Source organism: Silurus aristotelis (genome assembly GCF_946808225.1).
Source record: "Silurus aristotelis genome assembly, chromosome: 16".
Classification (NCBI taxonomy): Eukaryota; Metazoa; Chordata; class Actinopteri; order Siluriformes; family Siluridae; genus Silurus; species Silurus aristotelis.
Window position 1 is genome coordinate 384,229 of NC_139589.1, and position 11,830 is coordinate 396,058.

The 11,830-nt window shown below is 40.3% G+C and overlaps 1 protein-coding gene across 2 annotated transcripts; it reads left to right on the forward strand.

Annotated features, from left to right (window-relative positions):
- Positions 1-428: 428 nt before the first annotated feature.
- On the forward strand, positions 429-11,830 carry hspa4a (heat shock protein 4a). 2 transcript variants are annotated; one of them, XM_083564341.1, is made up of 18 exons: positions 429-907; positions 3,714-3,771; positions 3,876-4,016; positions 4,108-4,230; positions 4,345-4,444; positions 4,851-4,984; positions 5,389-5,633; positions 5,799-5,875; positions 5,962-6,113; positions 7,397-7,503; positions 7,629-7,762; positions 9,127-9,308; positions 9,575-9,667; positions 10,054-10,203; positions 10,636-10,761; positions 10,846-10,953; positions 11,041-11,160; positions 11,533-11,830. In XM_083564341.1, the coding sequence occupies exons 1-18, from the start codon at positions 801-803 to the stop codon at positions 11,701-11,703; spliced, it is 2,328 nt and encodes a 775-aa protein (XP_083420467.1). In that variant the 5' UTR covers positions 429-800; the 3' UTR covers positions 11,704-11,830. The 2 variants fall into 2 exon arrangements, with proteins under 2 accessions (XP_083420467.1, XP_083420466.1); XM_083564340.1 differs by having other exon boundaries at positions 524-907; positions 7,397-7,502; positions 7,625-7,762; positions 11,533-11,723.

The window sequence follows — 11,830 nt, forward strand, 5'->3', positions numbered from 1 at the left end:
TGAGAGAGAGAGAGACAGAGAAAGGAGAGAAAGAAAAAGAGAGACAGAGTGTGGGTGTGTATGTGTGAGAAAGAGACAGTGTGTGTGTATGTGTGAGAGAGAGACAGTGTGTGTGAGTGTGTATGTGTGAGAGAGAGACAGTGTGTGTGAGTGTGTGTATGTGTGAGAGAGAGACAGAGTGTGGGGGTGTGTGAGACAGTGTGAGTGTGGGAGAGAGTGTCTGTATGTGTGTGTGTGATTGTGAAAAAGAGTGCGTCTGTATGAGAGAGAGAGAGAGAGAGAGAGAGAGAGAGAGAGAGAGAGAGAGAGAGAGAGAGAGAGAGAGAGAGAGAGAGAGAGAGAGAGAGAGAGAGAGAGAGAGAGAGAGAGAGAGAGAGAGAGAGAGAGAGAGAGAGAGAGAGAGTGTGTGTGTGTGTGTGTGTGTGTGTGTGTGTTAGTGTTATCCGGAAAGTTCTCGAAGTTTCTCGCAGCGTACGGAACACGCACGCGCACGCGCACAGCGCTCTGATTGGCCAGGCGCTCCTGCGAACGAACGCGAGCGATCGCGAACAATCTGAGGAGAATATTCTCGCGAGATCAGCACGTGAACTCAAAGCGGGTTGCGTGTTGGAGAAGAGGAGAAACCGGTGCGCCTCAGTCCAGTTCTCTTCGCTCACACTCAGCTCATGGAGAGCCGGGGATACTAGGGCTATTATTAATATAGATATTAGCATCTACACCATCTTTTGTTTCTTTCATCAGGCTGAAGGAAGAGTTTTAATTCGCTGTTTGAAGGCACTCTTGTGTATTAGGTGGTGAAAATGTCAGTGGTGGGATTTGACGTGGGTTTTCAGAGCTGTTATGTAGCTGTAGCCAGAGCCGGTGGAATCGAGACCGTCGCCAACGAGTACAGCGACAGATGCACACCGTGAGTACAACCTTCTTCTCTTTAACATCACATTACACAGCACTGTTTATTACACAACTAACCGCTGTCTCCATGCTTCTGCTAACCCAGCGCTGGATCCCTGACCTGTCTCCCACTGCGGTGCTCCAACACAGCCGTACACTTCAGTTAGAACGCGGCCTGGAGTTGGGGTTTTGACCGCTGACTCATTCTAGATTTTACTGAGACTTTCATGAAACAAATAAATTTAGTAATTAGAGAAAAGTCCCAGTCCTTGTGTGTGATCACTTCATGTTCATCTTTGTACAGTTAGCTCGATGCTAATACGCGTGGCCCGTGCTCTGCTCTCTCTCAGTATTACTATGGCGACCCAGGACCGGATTAAGCTAAGCTAATGCTTGCTGCGTGACGACACTGAAGAATATTCTAGCATCTCAAAAAAATAGATTGTTTCCTAAACCATTATGAATTCTAATGTAATTCTGTGTATTTTTTGAGCCAAGTTTATTTTCAGTGAGGAATTTTTTTACCTCAGGATTTCTCTCTTGGTCGGAGCTGCAACTGTAATTTCGAGAACGGTGACAGAACTGTACATGACCTGAGCGGCCACTTTAATAGGAACACCTGCTGATGCGTGGTATTTCTGAGACAGTTCTGAGGTAGCAGATCCACCCGAAGAGCTTCAGAAGAGCTCAGGTTCACGTCTAACATCAGAATGGGTTATTTCAGAACCTGTTGATTAATTGGGATTTTCTTTAGTGTTAAAAGTGCAATATGCCTTTTTTTCTAATTTATTTCTTGTGCAAATTCACATGGAATATCCAACATGATCAGAAACCCGTGCATTACATTCAGCAATTACAAAGTCTAAAAGTATTAAGTGTTTTTTGTCCAGGATCACTTTATATCTGGACACACATGCTGTCAGTCATGTTATAGATACTAATCTGTAAATTAACTAAACTGTAGATACTTTGGTGGGGCTCCATCTATATGGGCGGGGCTTATTGACAGGCCCCACACACCTGTAAGACACCTAGTTTTGGGGAAAAGTGACCTGTAGAATGAATGTTCTTGCCTAATGCATGTCAATGATGAGAGACCAGGGCAAACGGGGGCAGAAAACATCTTAATGCACAACTAGTTGGTCCCTGAGACAGATTTTCTACAGTCAATTCCTATTTTCTTTATACCCTGCATAAATAAGTTTGAAACATTGGATGACCGGAATCTGATGTTGGGTTTGAAGCTAAATCTTAGAAGCAACCCTGGAATGTGGCTAAGACTTATCACGTGTATGATACTGTTCTTTTTTTGTGATCAGCTGCTTAATCATAAATGTCCAAATATCTTGAACTGATTAATAGATTAAACAGTAACAGTAACACTGTTACACTCAATTTATGTCATTTGTGTGTGTGTGTGTGTGTGTGTGTGTGTGTGTGTGTGTGTGTGTGTGTGCGCGCAGTCATTCTCATAAACAAATCCAATACTCTTACAGGTTCTTGTGGCTGCATGAAGTTTTAAATTGAGAAGAAAGAAAGTGCAGTCTCACTGCACACAATTCCATACAGTGATTTAACAATAGTATAGTTTTACAAATTTACTACTAAAGTTCATTAGAAATACTTCACAATGAGTTTACTGTGTTGAAGGATTATAAACATTCTCAACACATCATAGTGTTTTGTCATCAGTTGTGTAAAGATTGAGAGTGAAACTAAAATTCATGAACGTGGAAATTCATGAATTACAGACTTTGTGTCTGGTATTAAGCCTGTTACAGCTACAAGCCTGAATTAAACCCGTGCTTTAGATAAAGGTCTTTATTGTTTGCACTTAGCAGTGACCAGAACTCCAGTTTAAGGTGTGTGGTGTGGTGTCTGTGTGTGTGTGTGTGTGTGTGTAATGTTGCCCCAGGGAGAAATGCAGAAATGCAGAGTTGTGTTACTGGAAATGTTTTTGTGGGTCATCAGCCATGTCCATATAAACTTGATGTACACACACACACACACACACACACACACACACATATATCGGTCATGTACATGGCCTAGTCTTGTGCTGTTAAATCCAGTTTCTGCTAGTAGAACTTTTGAGATATCCTTATTTACTTGTTGGTGTCTGAATTTTTTTAATTGCACTAAAAAAACAAAGCTCACCAAATTATCAAATTAGAAGAGTTCACATTTTGGCCTGCATTGTGTTTTATAGCTTGAGTGTTTTGGCCCCAGTTTACATGTCTGTTCTTTTACCAGGAGATGTTTGAATTCCGATGATTCCACAAGCTCCGTGGCAGGGATGTTTACTCAATTTTAAATGATGGAGCAACAGACAGATTATTTTCTACAGTTTACACAATTCCACTGACAAGTGACATTTGAATTTAGATCTTCAGTGTCCTCTGCATCATTAATATGATGATGTAAAGTGACAAATCATTTTGTCCTCTAAAAAGTTTGTTCTGATGATAGTATCTGATGACAGCATTTCTTTTCAATCCCAGGTGTGTTTTTGATAAAAAGAAAAAAGGGCAGTTAGCATTTAACCCAAAGCATGTTCAGCTATGCAAATTAACATTGCTAGGTTGGGTGATATTATGACATTGATGGGAGGAATTTTAAAACAAAATTGGGAGGGGAATTTTTCCCTTTTGTTTAAAAGAAGTCAGACATTCAATAAGTTGGAACATCTTTACATTAATATCAGTGACTTTAATATCATTTAGTAAAAATGGAGCACACAGATCATGTTAATGCTGATACAAGCTCACCTGCATTCATTATCCAATCATTCTGCTTAAGCTGTGAAATTTAACCTTTCCCAGGTCCTTTGTATCTTTTGGGCCTCGAAGTCGGGCAATAGGTGCAGCTGCAAAGAGCCAGGTAAGGCAATGGTTTACTGATGAACTATTTAAGGGATCTTATGATTTAGCAGTTTTTCCTTATGTAGTGTACTAACCACATTATTGTAATTTTTTTGTATTTAGGTGGTCACAAACTGCAAGAATACCGTCCAAGGATTTAAGCGATTCCATGGCAGGCCGCTCACTGACCCATTTGTCCAATCAGCAAAGTCCAGTCTGGTTTATGATCTCGCTGAGATGCCCACAGGGACCACCGGCATCAAGGTAAATAAACAGTTAGTTGGAATTAGTTCTAATTTGCTGCTGTTTTTAATGTCCTGAAAGGTTTGCTGATCTTTCCTTTCTTTATGTGTAGGTCATGTACATGGAGGAGGAGAAGGTGTTCAGTATTGAGCAGGTCACTGCTATGCTCCTGAACAAACTGAAGGAGACTGCAGAGTCTGCACTCAAAAAGCCAGTGGCAGACTGCGTCATTTCTGTAAACAAGCCTACTTCTACATATTTCTATATCTGTCTATTTTTTTAAATGTAATTTGTTCTCTTCTACTGATCTACTGCATTAAAAACATATTTTTTTTTCTTTCACCCCCAGGTGCCGAGCTTCTTCACCGATGCAGAGAGAAGATCTGTTATAGACGCTGCGCAGATTGCTGGCCTTAACTGCCTGAGACTCATGAACGAGACCACTGCAGGTAAACGATCCTGAAACGTGCCGTGTCCCAATCTTTGCTGTAACTTAATGCCTATGTATTAAATTTACATGACAGAAATTTACTACATTACAGCAGTAGACAAAGACATGTCAGTGTATTATTTAAACTCGAAACAAAATCAATATAACTCTTTTCTAATGAAAAGAATCATATGATGTCCGGCGAGAGATGAATAGTGAAAATTTAAAGCTGATGCATCTGCCATTCCCCTTAGAAAATATAAAAAGATTTTAGTTTTAAATAATAAAATAATGAACAATGATGAACATTGAATCACAAGCATTCACATGCCTCCTATTTAATAAATAAAAGGAGTCTGTCTCTGTAAACTGAGAAAGTGGTCTATTGCTGATGTGTATTTATGGTCCTTAATTATCTTTTTCAGTTGCCCTGGCATATGGCATTTACAAGCAGGATCTGCCCGCACCTGAGGAGAAACCCAGAACTGTTGTGTTTGTTGACGTTGGCCATGCTGGCTATCAGGTTTCTGCCTGTGCCTTTAACAAGGGGAAGTTAAAGGTAAGGAGACTTCAGGCATTTACATGTCAATCGTTTACAAATTTATATCACACATTGCTTTAACTATGAACATTCAAACAAGCCTCAAGAGTGAAATGATATTTTCTGACACACTGTAGGAGTTTGTAGCAAAGCAAAAAATAATAAAATAGACAAATCTCTCAGTTCACCATCCACCTCCACTCGCTACAGAGCAACTTTGAGTGTCAAAATATGGATGAACAAGTGCGGTTGTAAATTAATAAAATAGTAGAAGTTAAATTACCAAGGATTAAGGTCTGAAGTTTATAAAGTGGCAGTAAAAAAAGCTTTTTTTCTTCTAATAAACTTTTTGCTTTACCTCTTTGTCATTGTATTTTACAATCTTATAACTGTTCAATGGTTTTAAAACATTTTCTCTCAAGGTCCTGGCCTCTGCATTTGACAGTGAGCTGGGTGGGAAAGACTTTGATGAAATACTTGTTCAGCATTTCTGCACCGAGTTTGCTAAGAAGTACAAACTAGATGTGCGCTCCAAGCCTCGTGCTCTGGTGCGCCTCTACCAAGAGTGTGAGAAGCTGAAAAAGCTCATGAGCGCCAACTCCTCGGACCTGCCGCTCAACATTGAATGCTTTATGAATGACATCGATGTTAGTAGCAAACTCAACAGGTCAGTCTCCCAGCAACCCTTAATTTAGCAAGTTATGTGGGCTAAATCAGGCTCTGACTCGATCTGTGGGGGGAGGGTGGTCATATTTGTATTCATCCACATGTAAGCGGCTGCTTTGGTGTGAAAGCTGCAACTAAAAATAATCTAATGATGCTGTTGTTCCAGAGGCGATTTTGAGGAGATGTGTGCGGGGCTGCTAGCCAAAGTGGAGGGACCCCTGCGCAGCGTGCTGGAGCAAGCTAGTGAGTGAAACCTCACTTCCTTTGCTCTTAGTTTATTTTTAATCATGAACCTGACACCTGATTTTTGTCCTTTTGCTTTTCTGTAGAGCTAAAGAAAGAGGACATTTACGCAGTGGAGATTGTAGGTGGTGCTTCTCGGATCCCTGCCATCAAAGAGAGAGTCAGCAAATTCTTCGGGAAGGAGCTGAGCACAACGCTAAATGCAGACGAGGCTGTAGCCAGAGGCTGCGCACTGCAGGTCTGTGACTGAAATCATCAGTCCCCTGTTAGATACTGGATCACAATTTGTTACTCATCATTCCCTGAGTAGCAAAATAACTCATCCTTCCTACCTACTGACACTGAAATGCATTTAATAAGATCTGTTATTGAAAATCATGTCATTTATTAATTGACAGACAATAACAACTAAAATGAACTGATGAAACAATTGTTCATTGATTCTTCTTCTTTCGGTCTCTCCCAATAGGTGTCATCCGTCTCCATACCCCCCTGTCTTCTAAATCTGCCTCTTTCAACCAAACTACCTGCATGTCTTCCCTCACCACATCCATAAACCTTCTCCTTGGTCTTCCTCTTTTCCTCCTTTTTGGTGGCTCCATCCTCAGCATTCTCCTACTGATATACCCCATGTCCCTCCTCTGCACATGTCCAAACCATCTCAATCTTACCTCCCTCACCTTGTCTCCAAAACGTCCTACATGCGCTGTCCCTCTAATAAACTCATTTCTAATCCTGTCCATCGTCGTCACTCCCAACGAACATCTCAACATCTTCAGCTCTGCTCCCTCCAGCTCCACCTCCTGTCTTTTACTCAATACCACTGTCTCTAATCCATACAACATCTCAGGTCTCACCACAGTCTTATAAACTTTCCCTTTCACTCTCACAGATACTCTTCTATCTCAAATCACTCCTGCTATCACTCTTCTCCACCCACTCCACCCTGCCTGCACTCTTTTCTTCACTTCTCTAACACACTCTCCATTACTCTGCACTGTTGATCCCAGGTACCTGAACTCCTCCACCTCTTCTCCCTGCAACTGCACCCCTCCACTGCCCTCCCTCTCATTCATACACATGTACTCTGTCTTACTCCTACTGACTTTCATTTACAATTGTTCATTGATTATTGGAAAAAGGAGAACCCAGAAAAAAACCCCAGAAGTATTATTTAGGATAACACAGACTCTGCTTTACTGAGTGGGCAATGACTTCTGGTGGTGATTTGTGATCAAAACCAATATTTTAATTAAACTATATTTAATAAGCAGATTTAGCTGCAGCCTAAGAACGGATCATGTCTACAGGTCAAGAATATTTATACGAATATTTTTTTTATGCATAACTTAATTCAGAATAAATCTAGTTGTTGCCTGTCTTCTTGTTGTTTAACCAACACCCCTCAGGATGATTGATGTGTGGCTGGTTCTTGTCTTGCGGTTTAGTATTAGCAACCTCCAAGTGTTTTCTTGGTGATGAAGTGAGCATGTTCTAAATGTTTTTCTTTTCTCCGCTCAGTGTGCAATCCTTTCGCCTGCCTTCAAAGTGCGAGAGTTTTCCATCACAGACATGGTTCCATATCCCATCTCTCTGAAATGGAATTCAGATGCAGAGGAAGGCTTAAGGTTTTTAAACTTGTTGTTTATACAGTTCTTATTTTTATTGATGGTCCTACTTTTTGGAAAAACAACGTAATATGAATAAAACAATCTCTCTCTCTTTTCTTTTTGTCTTGTTTTTTTTTTTGCAGTGATTGTGAGGTATTCCCTAAAAACCACCCTGCACCTTTCTCTAAAGTCTTAACCTTCTTCCGCAAGGAGTCTTTCTCTCTGGAGGCCTACTACAACAATCCAAAGGAGCTGCCGTACCCTGATCCTACCATTGGTACGATTGTTCTCAAGTGTTTTTGTTTATTCTCTCTGAACTCCCAATGAATAACAGTTTGCACTAAATCCCAAATCAGATACTTATAAAACTTTGACTGTCAGATACAGTTAAAAAAGGTTAGACTGGTATTTTCAAACCGCCCTGAGATTAACGACATGGAGGATTTAATTGACAGGATAATACAGCATTGCTTATATTTCCGGTAATCTCTCACATCATGAAAATATTCTGCTCATTAGGTCCGCTGTTAGCGATTATTTTAGTAATCGAGTATTCTAATGATTACATACTTTTTCGTTATTATAGAGAAGAGTATCTGCAAGAATGAAAGGGAAAGTTTATAAGACTGTGGTGAGACCTGAGATGTTGTATGGATTAGAGACAGTGGCATTAAGTAAAAGACAGGAGGCAGAGCTGGAGGGAGCAGAGCTGAAGATGTTGAGATGTTCGTTGGGAGTGACGAGGATGGACAGGATTAGAAATGAGTTTATTAGAGGGACAGCGCATGTAGGAAGTTTTGGTTACAAGGTGAGGGAGGTGTGATTGAGATGGTTTGGACATGTGCAGAGGAGGGACATGAATTATATTGGTAGAAGAATGCTGAGGATGGAGCCACCAGGTAGGAGGAAAAGAGGAAGGCCAAGGAGGAGGTTCATGGATGTGGTGAGGGAAGACATGCAGGTAGTTGGTGTGAAAGAGGCAGATGTAGAGGACAGGGTGGTATGGAGACGGATGATCTGCTGTGGCGACCCCTAATGGGAGCAGCCGAAAGAAGAAGAAGAAGAATAGAGCAATACTAAATAAGAGAGAGAAAATGACACCGGTGCATTTTAATAAAGAAAAGGTACTTTTTATCCGATTAATCCCGAGAATACTCGATTAATAATGAAAATTGCTTGCAGCAGCACTAATATATAATCTTAAGAAGGATGGCGTTCTGACTGCATGACTAAAAACAAACAAATAAATAAATGTTTTAGTGTACTCTTTAAAAAAAAATAAAAAATAAAAATCCTGTGCTAAACGCCCCACTCTGTATAATGCACCTACTTTTACAAGAGAAGTGAATTCAAGACCAACAACATGATCGCACAGGGTCATATTTTCTAATGGCACAAAACACAAATAGATATGTACATACATATAGATATAGATCCACACACACACACACACACACATATTAGATAGATATGAGAATAAACATGACTCAAAAAAATAGATGGCGGTTAAAAAGCATTTTTCAGGTTTGTAATATTTTGCATCCATGCAGTGTTTCTCACAATGACCAAGGCTCAAATGTGGTCAGTCATTTAGTCATTTATGTCAATTGTTGAAGCACCAAATGCCCTCACTCTTTACAGGTCAGTTCAGTATCCAGAAGGTGTTGCCTCAGTCTTCAGGTGAGTGTTCGAAGGTGAAGGTGAAGGTGCGTGTGAACGTGCACGGAGTGTTCAGTGTGTCCAGTGCCTCCCTGGTGGAAGTGGTGAAGACTGCAGAAGGAGAAGAGCCCATGGAGACGGACACCACTGCCAAAGAGGAAGAGGTAATGCCCTCCCATTAACTAAAGTATTATAACAGAGTTTAATAAAGCCTGGAAGACACACCCCAGAAATATGTAGTCTGTTAAACAATAACAACCATGGCATGTCTAAACACAGCTGAGAAAGAAAAGCATAGCTAAAAGAACTGATTTCTGCTGCTCCACTGCTCCAACTTGTTCTATTTGTTTTTTGTACTTTGTCATTTCTGTAGAAACTGCATAACTTCAGTTTTTAATGTCAGATACCACTGTTTCTTTGCTTTGTAAAGAACAAGATGCAGGTGGACCAAGAGGAGCAGAAAAACCAGAGTGATGGGCCGAAGGAGAACGTAGATAAGAAATCTGACAGTGAGGACATGGAGGTAACTGAAAGGGTCTAGCGTTATAATATTGATTGACCCACACACTGTCACAAATCACCCTCAGCTCACTGTGTGACAGTGGGTCTTTCCCAGTATGGACTGGGACTTTAACTTATTGGTTCAATCTCTGCCTGTGCTCTCATTAATTCCTCCCTAATATACACCTGAGTCTTATGTCATTTACCTATTGTCATTTCTAGCCAGCAGTCAGGAAAAACTGGAAAAGCCAAGAAAATGTTGATATTTAGTTCAACACCAAGTCCTTGAGGAGTAGCTTCAACAGCACACTAAACACACTATCTACCACAAGTCTATTCTGTTAATAGAAGTAAAGACTTTGCTATATTATTTAAATGCATTTTTTAATTTTACACTTTATTTTATAGACCGAGGAAAACAAACAGGAAAAGAAGAACGACCAGCCGCCACAAGCCAAGAAACCCAAAGTGAAAACAAAGACTGTAGATTTGCCGATTCAGAACAACCTGCACTGGCAACTTAGCAACGAGCTGCTCAATCTGTTTGTGGAGAATGAGGTAATGCATCTTAATCTGCAAACACCTCAGGAGGGTCTAACCTATCATTCTTCTGTGTCTCCTATCATTCAAACTTTACATCTTATAGATATTCAGATGCCTGTGATAATAAATACTCAGGAGACATTCAAAGCCGGTTATATAGACTGTGCTTATTACCGTATAGGATTTATTTTGTGAGATTGAGAGATTGCTTAGGCAGATAGAACTTTAAACTTAAAACTTAATTGGTTTTCAATACCTAAAATAAGAGGTTCTGTTTCATGTCAATGTTTCTAGAATGTAAATCCGAAGTGAGGTTAGTGTGCAGAAGCTGTTAGGTCCATTATTTTCAGACATGACATTACAGTGCACTAATAGACCATCATTACGATCCCGCTTTATAAAAAACAAGCCCCAAGTCTTTATATTTGGTGGTGTTCATGTCATCAGGGGAAGATGATCATGCAGGACAAACTGGAAAAAGAGAGGAACGACGCTAAGAATGCGGTTGAGGAGTATGTGTATGACATGAGGGACAAATTGCATGGAGTATTGGAGAAGTTTGTCAGTGAAGAAGTGAGTCTGTAAAATATGTAATTCATAATTAGTTTATAATGCTATTAATTTGTGTTAGTAACTCATTCTTATGCAATCTTTCAGGATCGGGATGCTTTTAGTCTAAAACTTGAAGACACAGAAAACTGGCTGTATGAAGATGGAGAAGACCAACAGAAGCAGGTGTACATTGATAAACTGGCAGAACTGAAGGTAAAATGTTTTCACTGCAGTGAAATAGAAACTTAATTCTTTTGATCCTAGAAATAAACAGACCTGGGTGTTTTTCCCCATATGTAGAAACTCGGACAGCCCATCCAGGACCGAGCGCTACAGGCGGAAGAGAGACCAAAAGCCTTTGAGGAGCTCGGGAAGCAAGTCCAAAAATACATGAAGATTTTAGAAGCGTACAAAGCAAAGGTATGTTTGTTTCATAAAGGCATGGCTCAGTTTTCAGGGCAGAGCACTTTCCACAATGTCTATGTGCATAATTAAAAACTCGCCATTACTGTTTCTGTAATCGGTACCAAGCCACCGCTCCTGAATGAAATGAGTGATGAAACTCTACTCATCATTAAAATGATTACGCTTTAGTGTGTTTTTAGGAGTTGCAGTGGTCTGGGTTAGAAGAAAAGATTGTATTTGATGGTGCAATAGTACATCAGCAAATTCTGAAAAACCTGGGAAATGGAGGAAACATCAGAATACTTCTGATTAACAAGTGTTTTCTGAAACATTACAAAGATAATGTGTTGCTGGTGAGTTTTCACTTGTGGTGTTTTTGACCTTCAGGATGAGCAGTATGAGCACCTGGACGAGCTGGAGGTGATGAAAGTGGAAAAGCATGTGAACGAGACCATGAATTGGATGAACAACAAAATGAATGAACAGAGCAAGCAGAGTCTGACACAAGAGCCTGTTATTAAAGCCTGTGAGATTCAAGCCAAAACCAAGGTACTGTAATTAATTTTGGTTTTCAATCGTTAAAGATCACCTGAAGTCAAAATCGGTGTCTTTATACGGTATCAAGGATTTCCGTCAGTAAAAGGTTCTGGTTCTCTGTCTGGAGTCTGGAGCTTGGAGTCAGGTT

Bases quoted from the DNA above. Each gene is read 5' to 3' on its own strand.
- hspa4a (XM_083564340.1), top strand. From the start codon at position 801: ATGTCAGTGGTGGGATTTGACGTGGGTTTTCAGAGCTGTTATGTAGCT. The intron at 6,114-7,396 runs GTCTGTGACTGA...TTCTCCGCTCAG, and splicing joins CCAGAGGCTGCGCACTGCAG to TGTGCAATCCTTTCGCCTGC. The intron at 11,161-11,532 runs GTATGTTTGTTT...TTTGACCTTCAG, and splicing joins TAGAAGCGTACAAAGCAAAG to GATGAGCAGTATGAGCACCT.